Source organism: Pipra filicauda, unplaced genomic scaffold, assembly GCF_003945595.2.
Source record: "Pipra filicauda isolate LSUMZ 115617 unplaced genomic scaffold, ASM394559v2 scaffold271_size1040873_pilon, whole genome shotgun sequence".
In the NCBI taxonomy this organism is placed as follows: domain Eukaryota; kingdom Metazoa; phylum Chordata; class Aves; order Passeriformes; family Pipridae; genus Pipra; species Pipra filicauda.
In genome coordinates, this window is record NW_024104389.1 from 297,365 (window position 1) to 316,987 (window position 19,623).

General features: G+C 41.5%; 2 protein-coding genes across 3 annotated transcripts in view; both read right to left on the reverse strand.

The window, feature by feature from the left end:
• ANKRD12 (ankyrin repeat domain 12) overlaps nucleotides 1-1,143 on the reverse strand; it is a 59,095-nt gene extending 57,952 nt beyond the window's left edge. The window contains exon 1 of the mRNA XM_027737140.2: nucleotides 989-1,143. The gene's annotated coding sequence lies outside the window, so the exon portion shown is untranslated. The remainder of the gene's footprint in view (nucleotides 1-988) is intronic.
• Nucleotides 1,144-6,835: 5,692 nt separating this feature from the next.
• Nucleotides 6,836-19,075, reverse strand: NDUFV2 (NADH:ubiquinone oxidoreductase core subunit V2). 2 transcript variants are annotated; one of them, XM_027737072.2, is made up of 8 exons: nucleotides 18,930-19,075; nucleotides 17,820-17,882; nucleotides 11,913-11,975; nucleotides 11,713-11,829; nucleotides 9,964-10,132; nucleotides 8,654-8,763; nucleotides 7,828-7,904; nucleotides 6,836-6,990 (listed from the first exon to the last, which is right to left on the reverse strand). In XM_027737072.2, exons 1-8 carry the CDS (start codon nucleotides 18,969-18,971, stop codon nucleotides 6,897-6,899), a joined length of 735 nt encoding a protein of 244 aa, XP_027592873.2. In that variant the 5' UTR covers nucleotides 18,972-19,075; the 3' UTR covers nucleotides 6,836-6,896. The 2 variants fall into 2 exon arrangements, with proteins under 2 accessions (XP_027592873.2, XP_027592872.2); XM_027737071.2 differs by having other exon boundaries at nucleotides 18,906-19,043.
• Between the last annotated feature and the right edge of the window lie 548 nt (nucleotides 19,076-19,623).

Here is a 19,623-nt window from a genome sequence, read left to right on the forward strand (position 1 = left end):
AATACTGATATTAAATAATAGTACTGATATTGGAATAGGCTGCCCAGGGAGGTGGTGGTGTCACCATCCCTGGAGATGTATAACGAAAGACTGGACATGGCACTCAGTGCCATGGTCTAGCTGACACAGTGGTGTTCAGTCACAGGTTGAACTAGAAGATCTCAGAGGTCTTTTCCAACCTAATTGATTCTGTGATTCTGTAAACTATTCATTTTCTTCGGGACTTTAAAGTAAAGAAAAAATAAATTAAAAATCCTTTTATTTCTTATCAAGTATACGGTCCTTTGGGAAAAAAAAAAGACATATATGCAAAAAAAAAGACCGAGTATTATCAATGGCACCTCAGGCTGTAACTAGAATGAAGAACTGTACAACCGAGCCTGGCATTCTCTCATTCCTTGCCCTTCCTTTGTTGCCTGCTGTCACCTGTGCTGCGCTCCATCCACATCGGCGGCGGCTGCCTGGCGCTGGCAGGAAGGCAGGGAACGCGTTATCCTGCCGAGCAGCCTCGGCGGGGCCGACCTCGGCGGAGCAACTCCCGAGGCTGCAGGGAGCAGCCGAAATTCCCGACCCGGAGGCGGGGCGTGTGTGCTATGTGCGTGTGTCCGTGTGTGTTATGTGTGTGTACACTGCCATGCCGCGCTCGGCACCCGCGCCCCGGTCGCCCGTGCGCCGCCGCCTCCCTGCCTTCTCCCGCACATTCCCGGCCCTGCCTCCCGCGGGAACCCCCCGCGCCGGGCGGCGGGGCAGGGGCCGGGCCGGGCGGTGACAGCGGCGGCCATGGCTCCCGCCGCGGCGCTGACGGGCTGACAGCGCGGCCGGACGGGGCCGGGCGGCGGCGCGGTGCCCGCTGCCCGGCGGTGACACCCCCGAGGCGGCACCGGGTGGGCGCTCCCGCCGCTCGGGGACCAGGAGGAGGCACCCCGCGGGCACCGGGTGGGGCCGGGGGTCCCCGCCGCGCGCTGGGAAGGTGCGCTCCGGTCCTTACCTTCTCCCGGGAGCGCGGCAGCGGGACGCGTCCTCCTCCTCCTGCGCTCTCTCTGGACGGCGCGGCCGCGGGGACTGGGCAGGGAAGCGGGTGCCGCTCGCAATGCCCGGGGGCTCGGGCTCAGCCGCGGCTCCGGGCGCTGGGGCTGCCGGGGGCTTGCAAACACCCCGCCCGCCCGCCCGCCTGCCCGCCTGCCTGCCCGCCTTCCTTCCTTCCCTCCCTCCTTCCCTGTCTCCCTCACGCCCCGCGCGCCGCTCCGCTCCCCCCCCCCTTGCCCCCCCTCCCAGCCGCGCTCCCATTGGCCGCGTGCCGCCCACGTGGCCCTCGCACAGGGCACGGGACGCGGGCGAGCGACGGCGCCGCCAACGACACAGCGCTCAGGCGGGGGGTTGGGGGGTAGCACCGTTCCTCTCCGCCCCATTCCTACCCCTATCCCGAGGGAGACGGGCACGGACGCCCACGGGGCGGCGGGGAACGACGGGCTCGAGGAGTGCCAGGGACGGACGAGCCTGGAGGGGGAAGCGGGGGGGGAAGAGGGCGGCGGCGGCGGGAGGAGGCGAGCACTGCGCACGCGCCGGGGTGAGTGGGGGAGCCGCGCATCCTCTTGGGCCGCGGCCGCTGGAACCTTCTGGAAATGGCGGCCCCGGCTGCGGCGGCGGCCGGTAACGGGACGAGATGGCGGACGAGAGCTTCCCAGTCCCTCTCCCGCCGTGGGACGGGAGCCGACCTTGAACCCCCGGCGCGCCCCACCTCGCCCCGTCCTGCCCCTACCGCCCCGTCCCCGGGGTGGGGTTTTTCCGGCGGCGATGGCGCAGTGAGTTTTAACGGAGCGGTGCAGTGCGCGTGCGCCTGTGCGGCGGGCGCATCCCATCCCGATGAGGAACCGGGCACGGTCCGGTACGGAGGGGCTGCGGCTAAAGGTCCCGCAGCTTTCGGGAGAAGCCCCCGGACGCAGGTGCGTGTGGCGCGGTGCCGGAGAGCCCGGGGGGGCCGTTCGCCTTCGGGAGAGGCTGCGGGATGCCGATCCCGCCGCGCCTGGGGATCTGGTCAGTGCCGCATTCCCCCCCCCGGCTCAGGCACAGTCCCCATCCGCACTCGGCTGCCGCTCCCTCCCGGCAGGGGCAGGCGTGGAGCTGCAGGACCAGACGACTTCCAGGTGCTCAGTTTTTTTGGGGGTGCCTTGCTTACACCAATTAGCCAGACGTCATATAAACGCATGGAAAGAGGTTTCTAAAGTAGACTGACGTCCTAGCCGTGGTTGCAGCCTTGGAAACGGGTCATTCATTTGCCCTCGCGAAGGGTTCTGCATCCACTTATTAAAACAGTAGTATATGGTGAGACTTGTGGAACCTGTGTACTGCTGTAGTGTTGGGTTCCCAAATAATGCTCTTCACATTGCTTCTGGGAGGTGCTGAAGATTGTGTAGCTGCCAGGTGTAGTATTTTGAGAAGGCAGCTAAACAAAGCCCTTTAGCGTGGCCTTAATTGGATCGTCTGTTATTGTGTAGAAAATCCCTAATATTTACTACTCAAGTCACAAAAGCAAATTTTTTTTCAGAATTACAAGATTACTTTAAGGTTGCCTGTTGTGGACTTGCTTTATATTTAGATCTCCACCCATCATGTACCAGCATGGGTAGAGAAAAGCATCACAAATCTTATATTTTCATGCTGCATGACAGCTTATTATTATTTAGGTAAACTTCTCTCGTTTTCTTTCACAATTTTACTCTACAAATGCTGAAACAAGTCATTTGTGTTGTAAAGCAACTGCCTTCGTTTTCATTTGATTCTGTTAGTGTACAGTGAGTACTGTCAGGAGCAGGTCTGCCAGCATCAGTGGCCATGTAACAAAGGGAGTTGCCTTCAATTCATATTCTTTCATGTCAGGTTGATTGCAGAGATCGTCATTTGAGAGGCAAGTGGATTGAAGCGGCAGCCTGTAGAATGTCAGCGTTGAGTAAGAACTGTTTCCCAAGGCAGAATAATTTCTCCAAGTATTGTACAGGGATTCATGTCTAAAACGTGACAGGCTACAGATGTGGCACAGCATTGTGATTCTGCGTTTCGATCTTTGTGCATGAGTACTGTGCAGTTCCAGGAGCTGGGTGCATGTTAGGAGGGATTTAGAGTCAGCAGCTGAGTCTCATGAGCAACATCTGCAACAGATGTTAAGATCGGATAATAATATCTATCAGTAACTGAAAAACTGTTTGGACTAATGAAAAGCACCAGTGAGTTGACTGCTAATTGCTACCCCTACATTAGTTTCTGTGCCTTGTCTGCAGAAGCCCGTTCCTTTTACATAAAGCACAGCTGCAAAATTTTGTAGCTACATGGTGTGTGAAGCACTTCCCTTGATTCGCCCTTCCTGGTGAAACATCCTGTTACCAGGCACGTGAACTACTGGTCTTAATCAAGCCAAACAGGTTCAGCATCTGGCAGAACCGTGTCATTGCTGAATTCAGTCTAGTAATTGAAGGACTGAAAATGTCAGACTGCAGTACAAAAATCTTGATCCTAAGAACTTGCAGGATGTCATGCAGGTGGAAAGCACACGCACCAGCCTTTAGTAGAACAGTAGGTCGGCCACTGGGCCCAGGAACTATTCTGCACAGGTGGAACTGAATTTCATTGCTTCTTTCAATGACAGAACACTGTTCCAGATGACATTCTTCTAGCAGTGTCTGGTGGCCATGGAAATCCTTTCTGTTATCCAACACCAAACACATCATTGGGTATCAAGTGGAGTTTTCTATTACTCTACCAAAGGAAAGAACCACCACCTCCCACTCTCTCAGTCCAGTGGATGCTTTGTGTCTTCTGCTTCTGTGTTCTAAATCACATTTTCTTTCTCCAGACTCTACCTATTTTAAAATCATCTCTAGGTAGTCTTTTTTTCCTCCAGTTTTTTTTTTTACTTCTTTTTCCTCCACTTTCAGAGAATTAATATAGTATGTGAGTTCTTTAGTTTTTCCCTCATTGAAGAGGAGCAAACAAGACCAGTAAAAAGACAGAATCAGTTCTGTTGCTGCTGTATTACCAGTTTCAGGAATGTGCTGAGTGTTGCTGTAGTTGACTCATTTTTCGCTAATGTGCCACCCAGTACTCTTACAATCCAGGATATTAACTGGTAGATTGAAACTGCAGAATTTCAAGTGTGTAATTATTTGACAGGTTAGTGCCACTGCCCAGAATTAATATTAGTAACACTGTGCTATTGAGGATAATGAAAATTATGTCCTGTTAATACGTCTTGCCTCAATTTTTCTACTACTAGTAGAATACACCTTTTTACTGTTAGTAAAAACGAACACAAGGTATTATGTACAGCTATTCAAGAACAGAAAAGGGAACTTAGATATATAATTTCTTGCCCTGTTCTGGAACTCCTTCAGAATTATAACTTTGTTAATTCTCATCACATTCCCACATAAGTTACCACTGTGAAAATAATTCTGTATATAGTAAACAACTATATGTAACAAGGATTGCAGAATATGTATTTCTAGGTGAGATGTTTGAAATGTTCAAATTTAAAGAAATAATGCAAGATGTGAATTTTTTCTTTAATGAATTATCTCAATACAATGATTGCCCAAACTTTTTTGATGTAGAAACCAGAATCATAAAGCCTCATATAATTGATGAAGTAGGTAGGATGAGAGAAGAGTAATGGTTATTTTCTTCAATTATTTCACAGTCCTACAGCTGCCCTACAATACTCAATTTAAACAGTGATGTATCAGATTTTTGCCACACACTAAGGATAATGTAAATTACCCTTTTCTAGTCAAGTGATTAGCAGACTCTTACATGTTGCATCAAAATGACTCACAACTTGTCTATGGAATATCAGTAACAGTCTCTAACAAATGGGAAACTGTTGAGGTCCACGTTCTGCTGATGACAGACATCAAAATTTTCATGTACAGGTATAGTGTATAGGGAAGAACAGTGGGACAAGGCCACAAGTTCTGTCTGGCTCTACAAATGAGAAGACCATGCCATTCTAGACCTTTGGTTTTGTATACATGGAAGTTTGAAACTTGGCAGGTCTAAAACTATGTTTCCCTTCAACACGATTAGGCAATCCCCTTCATTTCAGATTTAGGTACAAAACTGAGTATCTGCAGTACATGATAGCTCCACAATGCATGCAAAATCCTCCTTTTTATCCAACATGTACTTCAAAAATACTTTCCTGCTTTCACATCAGGTTAAAATATGGTGAGGCTGTATGAAATAGAAAACAACTTTGTTGTTATAGTTGAGCAAGCAGCTTAGACTGGGATACTGAATCTGTCTTTGCATCCAGATATAATAATCCCTCTGTCTCATGTCTCAAAGTGCTGCATAGTGCCAGATGCCTGGCCTGCTGCAATGCCTGGGGCTATTACAAACACAGAGTGACCTTTCAGAAGAGCATTCAGGAACTTCAAATGACAGATAATATTTCATGCCGTGTACTGTTTTCTCCAATGCACTGTCTTCTATACAAAATTTTTTTGCATGCTTATTCAGAAATTGCTTCACTCATTACTTGTATGTATTTGTTAAATTTACTTTTCCATTTGTATGCAGTTGGATTATTTTGTTTTATAAATTCAGTAATAATATGGAAGAGCTAGCAAGGTTATAATACAAATGATTTACAGGTATATTTTGCTCTCAAAATTACCAGCTGTAACACTACTTTTTAATATATCAAGGCACTTCACAGAGCCTATTGAAATAAAGGTGGTGCATGAACAGACTACATGAGATACTCATTATGCAGGGAATCTGTAAAACCAAAATTTAACTCCCAAGAGGGAGCACAGTTTCGGGAACTGCTGTTAATCAGACTATCAAAACCAAATATAACATCATAAATAATACAGTTTTTCTATCACATTAAGAATGTAAGTTCCATTGCAGATTTTAGAAGAGGCAGACACAATATGTTCTCAGGTGACCGATGTGTCCACATTTCCTAATTTATAGGGAAATGTATGCCTGGTGTATACACATTTGCTGAATTTTATAAGCATAGGTATTAAGCATCAATATGCAGTCTATTGTGAAACAAAATATCTTTTTTATATCAAGAGAAGTGCCTCGATTTCCCACAGATTGTTAAAAAGAGCTGGCACACAGCAGCATGGTCAAAGAAGGAACTGCAGATCAAATACCCATTGTCAGATATTACTACCCTTAGCCATGTGTTAAACTGTTGTGGTATATTTTGTCTTCCCTCAACTGCATACCTTGTCTCTACTGAATAAACCTGTAGGGGAAGTTGCTTCTTGTTGCTGTTCATTCTTTCAGTAGAGTACTCCTGCTATTTGGAGAGGTTTTTTGGTAACATGATAAAAAGAATTTTCACATCTTTTCTGGTGACTGTATGGTGCTTAAGATCAAGAAGAATCACTTTTTACTGAACCTACCAGATTATTTTTTTTTAAACACAGTACTACTCAGATAACCTTTCCTGGTTGTATGTGTTTGTTTATAAAGTGGAAATAAAAATAATAAAAATAATATGGTGAAGTTTTGTCAGATAATCTCCTTTCAGTTTGGTTCCTTGTGCATTTGCCAGAATTGCAATTTAGTGAGTTTTGTTGTTTCTTCCAAGAACCTTATAAAAAGTTGAAAGAATTTTCATGAACAGATCAAAAAATGCAACTTTGACCTCTCAGTGATCATAAGTGGACTAGTTCAGTGAGTCACTTTACAGTCTACAGAACCACTTTTCTTATAATCTGGAATTATGATTAAGCTTTGCAGTAGTTAAAACCTTGGTAAATTCGATATTCTAATTGCTGTTACTTTTTCTTTTTTTAAAGAAAACAAACAGTGCACATAATTTACTTAGATTACAGATACTTTATTATTTTCAGAGAGTTCATCTTATATTACAAAAATGCTCAGAGGTCAGCTCGAACTCCAAAGCCTGGTCCTTTGGGTGGTTCAGTCAGAGAAGTAAGGCCACCAGCTGGCTCACAAGAAAAACGTCCACTCCTGAAAAATGAAAGTAGTTTTACTCATTGCTGGTATTGTTACAATGTCAGCTTCTGTTGGTCACTGGGTAGAAGACAGTTACAGATCTGATTTAAGGCTGAAGCCACTAATTTTTTTTGTTCTTTTCATTCATCCTTCAAAAGAAGTGTGATGCTACCCTTAAAAGGGTTTCAAATTCAAATAGTTCCATAACTGAAATGCAAGATAGGACCACTAGTTTTATATTTATTTATAGGTTGGCCTGGCAGCATCCAATTTTACCAGTCCTATTTTTGTTACAGATGCTTCCCTGTGTTTTTTGAAACTAACTGTTTTAGGATTATTGTTCTTGTATAAAAAAAAGAAAAATCTTTCTAGAAACAATAGGAATAGGTAACACCTAAGACAAATTAATTTGTCCATTGACACAAACATGTAGTTGGGCTAAAAAAGAACAGTGGAAAAAAAAAATAAGTTCAGCAATAATAACCCTTTTGCAAACCTCCAATCTTTTGTGTTTTCTCAGAAACTGAAAAAAAAACAATACAATGAACCAACCAACACACATTTGTTGGTTTAAATAATCTAGACAACATATCCAACAGGTGACAGTCACCTAAGAAGTACTAAGACAAAACAGAATTGATATTTTCACATTTCATGCTCTTCTGGTCAGTCATCAAGAACATGTAAATTCTCAGTTCTTCCCAGTTAATTTTGGCTTTGAATGCATACAGTTCTGTTCAGTAAATTAATGCTTTTTAGCTGTAGGTGGTGAACTCAAATCACTGGAACAGTAACTCAGTATCTCGGAAGGATCAGCATTCAAGAAGGTAGTATTATACAAATATAGCATACCTTGGGCCTGGCTTGGGAACTTTGCCAGCCTTTAGCTCATCAATTATGTCTTCAATATCTTTGGGTGTCAAATCTTCCTGTAAAAAAAAAAAAGAAAAAAGGCCCTAAATCTTTAAAAAACTGAAAGATCAGCAATTGTGCTAATTGCAGAACTCAAAATTCCTCAGATTAGTGATTCTCTTAGGTATGACCTAAGAGAATAGGTAATTTTGATACTATTCATTAACACACATACTTGTTTAAAGAATTAGGAAAATTAAAAAGCCTACTGTCATTTTAATGTTAAAACTTTTGGTTTCTATACAGTTGCAGAAATTATGTTAAAACTAACAATGGTGATGCTGGCCATGTACAACAAGGATTTGCGTTTTCAGCTTCCTTCTTGTATTAGTGAGCTGGATCTCTGCCTACCCACTGTACACATGGCACTGCACATAAGTGCAGAATGCTGCCAGCTGTGACCAAAAAATTGTGAGTACAGTTCAAGAGAACACTTCTTAAACTAATCCATGCTTTCCAACAGACTGCTTTCAAGTGCTTCTAGAAGCTTATCCAATACCTACCTATTTAAAAATTCCAGATTTACAGGCAGACCACTATCACAAAAATGTGTCATTCCTCTTATACAATGCAAAATACAATGATACACTCCATACAGATGAAATGTTCTAGGAAGAGGCCAAGAAACTAAAAGATGCTCTACATTATAAGCTGTCCCTGCCAATAGGACTTTGAAAACTGACTAAAACTTCAGAATCTGGAAAAACTGAAAATACAGGTAACCAGAAAGGAAATTTAATCTTTTAAAAAGGAATTTAGTACTTACATAGTAATTGTCGTTTATTTGTACCATTGGTGCATTTACACACGCACCTAAACACTCCACTTCTATCAGCGTGAAGAGTTTATCAGGTGTCGTTTCCCCAACTTTTATACCTAAACCAATAAACAATATTAGGCTCAACGGTGGTTATTGTACAAGAGGAATAAAGCATGAATCTAAGTACTCCACAGACATTGCATTACTTGTATTTTGGCCTTACAAGCATTTGCACAGTTAAACCCTCTTAAATGAGTCGAAATGTTTCCCTTGAACAGAAGATGCTAATAAAATATGAAGTGAGTTTTCAGATACATTTTTGAAACCTCATTTACAGGTGTAATTCATTGAGAAATAACCATGAAATGACAATTCTAAGAAACAGATCTTCTCAGGAACATTTTTAGTAATACAAAGTAGGGAAACAGAGCTTTCATGTGCTGGTAGGAAATGTTAATATACAGTGTTGAGTATTAAATTCCCAAATTAACACAATCCAAGCATTAACATCGCTAGCTGCAAGTTCATAAACAACTTCTAAGTTTATACACAAAGGATTATTTACTGAACAACACTGTACACATACCTAGCTTCCATGACATTATTCCACTGCTACAGATGCAGACTTTCCCCAAAGGCAAGTTAGTCAAAGTAAGAGAGTCTGATCTCTACAAAATACTCATGGAACCCTGAATGCTGAAAAGCAGTTTTCCTCCAGTTCTTAGAAGGAAGGGGGGAATAAATAATAAAAGTCTAGGTAAGGCCTCTGTCTCTGTAAAAGCTACAGAATCATCCTTACTGCTTTAAGAGTTTCAGTTGAAATTAAGCTATCTTTGCAGTAACAAATTAAGACAAATTTCATCTAAATATGCCTTTTTCAGACAATGCAGTATATGAAATGCAAGACAATCAGCAGCTGTTCTGCAGCTCTTACCACTGGTTCTTGGGAAACGTAAGCACAGCTTTTGACTTCATAGAAAAGAAGAGTTGTTAAGTTTCTGATCTTACCCTCTCTTTCTCCCCATAACCATGCAAAAAGGAGGAAAAAACCCAACCCACACACAAAACCAAGGAGTACTCCTTACATCCCACATGATGCAGCATTCACAACTGACTTTTTCCATGGATAATTCCTAAGTTTTATGTTAACATCACATTTGTCATCCAGAGGGAGCCTGACAGGCTAGAGAGGTGGGCCCATGTGAACATTATTAAGTCAAACACGGCCAGTTTTTCTTTCCCATGTGAAGAGTTTTACTTCAGTATCATTAACCAAAGGTAAAAAAATACAAGTGTATTACAAATTTGTGTCATACCGAGTTTCTTCTTAATGGCTTCTAAAATACTGTCAGAGTCCCGCAGCATGCACGGTGTGGTAGTGCAGACCTGAATATGGTATTTCCCAACAGGTTTGCGATTGTACATGGTATAGAAGGTTGCTACTTCGTACACTCTCATGGGAGGCATTTCCAAAACTTCAGCAACCTGTAACACAGGGAAAACAGACGCAATATTGAACTCTGACAGGGCAGCAGTAAAGGCATTTATAAAACCATTTCAATACAGTCACCTGTCCTCTGTTTGCAGTAATGGATAAATAAGAGTGAGGGGGTGGGTATCAAAGCACAAATGTATTCCAAGTGCCAAGACCAGACACCTGAGTTACTTGACTTGTATCACCGTGCTTGAGCACAAACTCCACTAAGCCACAGATTAGAAAAGCAAGGAGCTGGAGTCAACTCCCCTCCAGCACCTAGTGTCACACAGGCAGATGCGAGGAGTCAGCTGGGTTTCAGCTTTCAGTGCCAGCTCCAGCTCACACTGCACTTCTGCTGTGTGAATGAACAAACTTGTACCAGTCTGCCCACATTAACCTTTTGATAAGGGAATACTTATAGGCTGGTACCACGCTCACCTAATCTTACAGAGCACGTCTCCCTCAGGTTCTGGGACACACCATGGCTATGTCTGCAGACTGGTGTCACAGCTAATAAATAGGGAGTGAAGCACGATCTCCACACAGCGAGTTCTGCAAGTATCCCTGACCTCATTAACCTGGAACTCTGGCAAACTGCTCAAGTTGAGAACTGGCTCTAGTTTCAATAGTGTAACTGTTTTATGTTCCAGTTTCTATAGCATGCAAACAACAAATCATGGAAAAAATCTGTTCACTTAAAAGGCTTAAGATCCTTCTAAACATAAAATCAATCTGGAACTTAAATAAAAATACTTTGACAGCATTAATGGAGATTTGAGGCTTTTATGTTACTGTAGAAACATGAGTTTCTCTTCTTTAAATGCGCATTTAACTCCTTCAGTAATTTCAACAATCCTCACTTAGCGTATCTTGACTGACTTGAAATGTTTTCACTTTAAAACTGATGATATGCCAGATTGTAACATAAATACAATGGATTTATTTGTATGAATATAAAAGATTTTTTTTTCTTGGTATTTTGTTCCTGTCACGCAACCTCTCACTTTGGAGCAGCGTAGTTGCTTCCCTGCTTATTTTGAAACAATTTTAATAAATAATGTGATAAGTCTTCCAGGCACTTGCTATGAGGCATTTACACAATACTCCTTACATCTAGTACACTAATGCTGCTCTGTAGAGACCCAGAGATTTAGGTCTCTTTACAGACCTAGAGATTAAGTACAATCCAGGCAATGTGTGCAGTGCCACTAATCCGGGAGGAGAAAAACCCCACCACCATTATCTTTGTTTTCTTTCCCCAAATTCAAAGAACAAAATCTTTGAAGCTTCTCTTCCTACTACCAGGAAGATTCTGGGAAAAGAGCCTACCTCACTAGGGCTCACGTAATTTTTTTGTCTGTAGTTTCTCGCAATGGGCTAATATTATGTAAACAACAGAGACCAGAGTTTTCTGCATTAGTTTTCCCTTTTATTTTTAAAAATGCAGTCTTGTAGGGAATTCTCACAGTTCTGTGCCACATGTCAATTCCCACGTTAGTATGCTTCGGTAAATAACAGTTAATATTCTAGTAAGATATTTAAAGAAAACAGTAAGATGATGCTTCAAACATAATTAACTACTAAATACCTTGTTCATAGCTGATATGGGCAACCATCCATGCTGTCTTTGGGCCAAATCCAGTACTGCCATGACAGCTGCAGACTTGTGTCCCTCTGGGTAGTTTTTTATGATCGCTTCTATTCGCTTTTTAAAGGGAAAGAAGGAAAACAAATCAGTATTGATCAAAAGACAAAGTCTGTATATTTAACCTTTTTTTGTCTGCATACCTTTTGGTTTTCAGGTGTGAACTCAAATGGAGTATCTGGATTATTTTCAGGACTATCTCTGTGCTTCAGGGGGAAAAAAAAAAGAAAGAAAAGCATATAAAAATAGGTTCTCAGGAAATTATTCAGGACATATTTACTGTTGTAAAACATCTCATTAGACAGTTAGAGTTGAGTTGCTTAAGTAAAAAATGATATATTCCAGATAAAAATTTCATACTACTCAAATGATTAAATGTATTCTGAAAAGTTATAAAAATATTGCTAAAGTCATTACTCAAAAATCATTACTTATTCATGTTATTTCCTATTAAAAATTATTGAGAAATATGGTGTTGTTATTAAAATACACTTTAACACTGATAATACAATTTGGCAATTATGTTCAAACTTAAGAGTCCTCTGGTTAATACCTTAACAAACAAGAAACTAAAAAAAAAAAAAAAAAAAACAGCCCATTTCTCCTTTTACCATAAAACATTAATTTTACAAACTTCAAAATTTACCAAGAAGTTTGCTATATAACTAAAACATCTGCACATTTGAACACACATTATTAATCCATTTAAACATTCTTTTGGTTTGTAATGATTTTGAAACTTTAATTTTATATATCATTCTGAATCAGAATAAAAAAAGCAGAATTTTGAATTAGTATTTCCAAAATAAGGTATTCTATCGTATTATTTTAAGGCAGTCTTCTAGGGAAACATTAAATTGAAATTAGTTCTTCTATTTTCAGAAAATACAAATTTGCAAGTCTTGAAGAAAGTGACATTTTCCTGTAATAAAACCTTAGTTCTGATGAAAATCCTTATTCACCAGAAAACCTTTCTGCACAAAATTTTCATATGTCTCTAAGCAGCTTGTAATGGTTTCCTTTAAATGCCTGTAGTTAAATTTAATTCTGAACTTTACACAGTTTTGAAACTGAGAAAGTTTCACATTAAGTGGGAAGTTGGGGGGAAAATGCAAGCTATATTTGAGGCTTCATGTTAAAAGTTATCCACAACCAGCTAATAATAAAACCTCTGAAAGTATATTTAGAAGAAAGAAGCCCCCTCTGCTGACTTTCACTTTGATCACGTCCTCCAGTAACTGAAGATGATTTTGCAGTTGCCACACTGTACTCTTCTTATTGAGCAGCAAAGGACTGAATGAAAAATCTTAACATTACATGATACTCACATATTGAAAGACCATCATCAGTGGAGATCTTAGAACATGTATGTCCATTGCTATTCTTGGATTTACAAAATTTAATATGGAAATATTGAAAGGGCAAATACTTCAATTATATCTGCTGGTCTAGCCAGAGATTACTCTTGTTTATCCTGTCTATATCCCAGAGTAGACAGTTCTACTGCCACCATCAATTTGAAAGCATGTAGGCTCACCACAGTTTCAAGTCAAATACAGAAACTACAGCTGATAAATACTGCTCCACCAAGGATGACTTTCCCCTAATAAAATATAAAAGGAATTACAGAAAGATAGCTGATACCTAATAAAATATTAGTGTATTCAAAGGGTATGTATTTATTGCTTACTGTGTAGTTTACAAGATAAAACAGCTTTTAGGAACACAATTGCTACTATTTCAGATTGATGCTTCCAGATAAACAATTTGACAACTTGTATGTAGTGTTGGTGAGGGTCTTCTACTAATTTTAATCAAAGTTCTCAAAAAAAGGCTGATGGAGGAAAAAAATGATTGGAATTACTGTGCAACTTTTATTTTTTTCATTAATAGACCTTTATATGTCTTAGCTGCACTGGTCAAATCCATGATTCATGATAAGTATTTCCATAACTTAGCCTTTTCTTCTCAAATCTGCATGCCTATTTTATTTCAGACTGATATTATTTTGCCTTCCATAGCTATTTGATAGTTACAATTGTACTTCATCTCAATTTCTTTTGCAAATAAGTATATTTGATTTATTAAAATCTCTCTCTTTGTCTAGAGCAGCTGTTCTTTTCAGTGTATCATCTCTAAACTGGTATCCTTAAATGCCCTACATGTGTAGAAGAATAATAAAGACTTTATATTGGAAGCTACAGATACAGCTGTAGCGAGGTTCCACGATGTATTGTAAAGGCTACAGCAGGGGTAAGCACTAAATAAGATCATGCCACCTTTTATGTTTTCAATTTTCCTGAAAGGGCTTGATGTAATTCTGTGCCATGGAGAGTTCAATAGTTTTGATCAAGAGCTTACACAGTTCTGGGCCTCCTGAGCATTTAGAAATGTATTATATCTTTCCTAGTCTTACACTTGTCTGACAATGCACCATTTATCTGAGACTTGCATGCACTTATTTGCTCCTAAAAGACAGAGGTGCATCTCCACCTCAGAAATGAGGACACAGTATGGGAAAGAATACTATGTTAAATCACAGAGTGGTTGAAGTTGGAAGGGACCTGTGGAAGTCATCTAGGCCAAATTCCCCTGCTCAAGCAGGAACACGCAGAGCTGCTTGCCCAGGACTGTCCAGGTGGCTTCTTCTGAATATATCCAAGAATAGAGAGACTCCACAACCTCTCTGGGCAACCCATGCTGGTATTTCATCACCCTCACACTGAAAAGCGTTTCCTGATGTTCTCTGAGGCCACTGCCTCTGGTCCTGTCACTGGACACCACTGAAAAGAGCCCGGCTCCATCCTCTTTGCACCCTCCTTTCAGGTATATATAGACATTGATAAGATCCCCCACCCCCCCAAGTCTTCTCTTCTCAAAGAGTCCCAGGTCTCTCATTCTTTCCTCATATAAGAGATGGTTATGAAAAGAAACCCATATGCTAAGGCTTCCTCCACACACAGAGTACCATTATGTCTTTACCAACTACAGTAATTTGTTGAAAAGAAAGGTCAAGCACTATCCATGCATTTTTTTGAGTCTTGTCTCATACTCCCCAATTTCCCAAAGTCTTACACAGTGTTTTCATTCTGTTCATATCTTGACTGTATCACATCTGTAGTGCAGCATTCAGCCTAACCTACTTAAGTGTGAACACCTGCACTGCAAAGGCCAACCCAATCCATGGATGCCAATATGTTCCCATGGAAGGCACAAAGGCTGCTGAATGGTCATCTCATGTTCTTTTTCCTACACCAACCTGGGCCATTTTTTTTTTTCAGTGATCTAATCATCTGTCTTTCTTAAAAGAAAATTATTAAAGAGCACTGAAAAATTAAAATAGAATAATTAGAATACAGCAAAAAAATTGGCCTGAAACTTGATCCGTGCCCTGTGGTAAAACACCAGTCCAAAGCATGGGAAACCAAAATGAGACAATTGTGTGTTCTGCAGGGGAGAAAATGTTTAGGGCAGCAACCTGTTAAGAACCCATATCAAATGAGCACTGAAAAGAAATGTATTACTTCTTCTCTAAAGGGAAAGTACCCTACATTCAGTATTCCAGCAGAACAAGATATAAACCTAAGTGCTCTCAAACCCAAGTATTTCACTGACCATTGTCACAAGTAACTAAAACAAGGATAGAGCAGTTCTTCAACCTCCTGTGCTGAAGCCCCTATGACAAAGGCCACATCAGGGCAATTGATGTGTTATGGAAATTCAGTCCGTGTGTTGAAAACCACAAAACAGAACAGCTAAGTTTTAGCTGCTAAGGAGGCTAAAGACAGGTAAAAGTCAAAAAGAGTGCATGTTTCAACAAAGAAATTATAGTAAATTATGATAAATTATCTTTCAACAGAGAAAGGTAATTCTAATAAATGTCTCTCTGGAATTGGGCCTTCCCTAGTCAGAAATGACAGATTTGGAGCATCACTTTTACATTACAACTGGCAAACAATCTACCTAGTTTTAAACTTGATATACTCTCACTGGAAGTACAATCTAGCTGCCTGTGATGGCACCTGATTGAGTTTAATGGTTGAGAGAAAAGCTCTTCTTGGATGTTTCAGAATAAAAAGGCATTTCAGTAAAAGTTCTCTCATTTCTGTGTGTTTCTGCTAACATGTAACATGTCTGCAAAGGGATGCATAGGCATAGAAAACAGAAACGCCTTTTAATACTACATGTAATGACAACGAGGTGCCCTGCCAGCCTGTACTCTGCTGTCATACAACAAATACACTGCACGCATCTCCCTTCCTCGCATATGGATTTTATATGTGGAAAGTGTAACAAGAAGCACCAATATGCTTTGCACAACAAAACCAAGACATTGGTGTATAAACAAAACCAAGACATTGGTGTATAAACTGACATACAAAGAAGACCACCAAACAGGTTCGACTTACTCCAGGTAAGCCCACTATTCACCTACAAGCAGTTTGTAACAACTTTTGACACTTCATTGGCTTATATTATTCCAGAAAAATAAGATTTTTCTGAATTTTTTTTCTCCTCTAGAGAAATGTGGGGGGAAGTCCCATTTTCTAACTGTATATAATCACTTGGTATTGATTAAAATAATGCCTTCATCTTAAATCAGCAGGACAAGTTTCCCTTGAAATTTGCTGTTTTAAGTAACACCTGAAATTTACTTAGGGCAAACAATTACACACACAATGGCATCCAACTGTCGTCTTCTCACTGCCTTTTACTTCACTGAAGAACAAATATTACCCTATTAAAAACCAACAACCAGAAAAAACCCACCCCAAACAAACCAACAAAAATGGGCCACAGAAAGTATTTCCTATGGTCCTCTAGCAAAAATTCCATTGCAGAATAATATTCATCAATAGTGCTATTAAATAAACAGCTGCAAAACACTCAACTTTTCTACTTCTCTTTCTCTGTTTCCAGGCTCCTCCCTGCAGCAAATAATTTAAACAGTTACATAAATCTTGAAAAATTCCTGGAGAATTTACAAAGCTATATAGCTTCATATGTCAGGCATCAACATCCATTAGAGTGCCCAAAGACACTTTTTGCCTGTCTTCACCCATCTCCAACTACACTTGAAGTTTCCTAAACTGCCAGCCTACAACGTTTCCTCTATTCCTTGAATGCTAGCTCTCACTCCATTAATCATCAATGCCTGCTCAGATTTCTGGAAAAGTATACAAAACGCATACTGTAATGCCATTAATTTCATTTTATGATTAAAGCTGTAGAGACAGCTGCAGAAAGGCAAGGGCAACAACAACATATCTGTCCAAAAATGCTTGAGCACCTGTTTTCAACAGTGGTCAACTCTCTAGTAAAGGGTTGATTTCTATCGAGTGTTGGGAAAATGCCAAATTATTCAGTTGTTAAACTGCAGACCAGCTAAAGCTCTGAATGGAATAGAATGGGACAGAATACACCCCTCTTGAGATGCTTCAAGTTCTTTTCAGAGGTAGACAGACAACACAGCTGCTTTACGCACTTAAATTTGAGGACTTTTTATTTTTTGTAATCACTATTACTATTTATACCTATCTTGATAATGCCTAATGACCTCAATTATGAGTCATTGTGCAACACACTATATCATATACAACATGAACAAGAACAGCACTTTTCAACTCCTGTAAATAGGGCTAAGACCTGAGCCTAAGTGTGGTTCTGCAGCAATTTTCAGAAATCAAGTAACTGCACCTGCAAAAAGTTTAATGAGCCTCAATTACAAACTCAATTAACTCCAATAAATAAAGGAAATAAGAACAGGTTTATAATGAAATAAAGTCTAAGCAAACTCTCATCTGCAATCATATACTGAGAGTTTTCACTATATAAGGAAAGGCCAAAAAGGCCAAAATCTAAAATAAAGCCCTTTGATAATACTCCATCACAACTCTAATAAAAAGTTCTACTGAATAAAACACTTTTTTGTAAATGCCAGGAGGTTTCTAAGGCAAAGTTGTGACAATCAGAAGCTTTTAGGGAGATTAGAAAAAGCACATACCAAACTCCCCTGACACTTCCCCCTTACAGCAAGGCAGATCACTTACCACAAATAAGGCTCCAGTGGCATTTTTTGCTGCTGTTCTGTGCAGGTATCGGACCTGTCTTACCTACAAACAAAATAGTGTTAATAGTTAATAATTCGCACACTGCTTTCAGAACCAGTCTGATTTCTACTCTAACTGTAAACCATTAATTCCACTTCCATCACTAATAATTTAAACTGAGTCTAGAAGAGACTATTAAGGGCTGCCCGGCGTTATTAGGAGAGCAAGTCTCTTGATTCCCCCCTTGGCTAATTGAAACAATGTAGAAATTAAAGGATTTAACTTCGCCACTGTTTAATTTAAATGCCTTAAACACAACTTCTCATCAAACATTTCATGAAGAATTTTCCAATTTGTTACTTTATATCACTTTAAAATTTGCAAAAACCATCATTACTACTGAGGTTCTTCTCCAGTAACCATTTACATGCTTCTTCAGCCTTTATTGAACCGAGCACTGGGATCAGGCATAAGAGGATAAATGCAAACACAAACTTGAAATGTCAACAGAACATAGACTCATACACAAGTTCTGTTCAGCTATTCTCTGTACTCACTGTCATTAAAGTTTCTAGATTCTGGCTCGTATTTCTAAGGTAATTCGATAATAGTATCTTGTCATAAGTAATCATTCTATAACAAATTCAGTTTTATATTAAGTCATATTTATACTGAATTCTAGAGCAATGCTGAGATGTGTTAAAGCAGAACCATAAAATCACGGAATGGTTTGGGCTGGAAGGGATCTTAATGATGATCCAGTTCCCACCCCTCTGCCGTGGGCAAGGATACCTCTCACTAGACCAGGCTGATCAGAGCCCCATCCAACAGGGCCTTGAGCACTTCCAGGAATGGAAGAGGTCACATGACAGGGAAAGACCGCAGCCATCCTGTGAAACTACGCTGCAGGTACATGATCCGCTGCTAAGAAGACTGAGCTGATCAGCTGCTCTTTCAGAAGAATCCGTGGTACTTCGGCTTGGATTTCAGGCACCGACTTACCCCGCCAAGCCCCCACTCCCAACCCCTCGCCGCGGCCGGCCGGCCTCCCTCCCTCCCTCCCTCCTCTCCCTCGGCCTCCCCCACCTCTGCGGGCAGGGCCCCCTTTACCGAGCGTGCAGCCGCGGCGCGCAGGGGAGCGCACAGGAACATGGCGGCGGCGACCCCCGCTCCTTCTCCTTGTCCCGATCTCTCTCCTTGCAGGCCCGCAGCTCACCCTCCCGCAGCGCCAAGGAGACCCGCACCGCGCATGCGCCGGCGCGCCGCGGCACGGCGCCTGCCCGCTCCGGGCGGAGAGGCTGTCCCGAATGTCCCTGCCCTCTGCTGCCCGCGGGGGGCCCGGCCTGCCTTTTCCGCCTGTTTATGCCCAGCTGTTGATTGGGGTGTAACAGGATGTTTAATGGTCGAACTGCCGGCACCTGTGTTTTGTCCTCCTTCGATCAGGCAAAACGGGAATAAACATTTGATTGTGGGTTTTGGCCTCAGATAAACATTCAGGGAATGGCTCAGGGGTGACCTTACTGCTCTCTACAACTTCCTGAAAGGTTGTAGGCGGGTGGGGCTCGGTCTCTTTTACCAGGCAGCAAGCAACAGGATGAGAGAACAGAGCCTCAAACTGTGACGGGGGAGGTTTAGGTTGCACATTAGGAGGAATTTCTTCACGGAAAGGGTGATTAGGCATTGCAACAAGCTGTCCGGGGGGGGTGATGGAGTCACTGTCCCTGGAGGTGTTTAAGGAAAGACTAGATGTGGCACTTAGTGCCATGGTCTAGTTGACAGAGTGGTGTTTGGTCACAGGTTGGAC

Coding starts and splice junctions, on each gene's coding strand:
- NDUFV2 (XM_027737071.2), bottom strand. CDS start 18,971: ATGTTCCTGTGCGCTCCCCTGCGCGCCGCGGCTGCACGCTCGGTAAAG. Junction 11,830..11,912: donor TCACACCTGAAAACCAAAAG/GTATGCAGACAA, acceptor CCCTTTAAAAAG/CGAATAGAAGCGATCATAAA. Junction 7,905..8,653: donor AAATAAACGACAATTACTAT/GTAAGTACTAAA, acceptor TTTTTTTTACAG/GAAGATTTGACACCCAAAGA.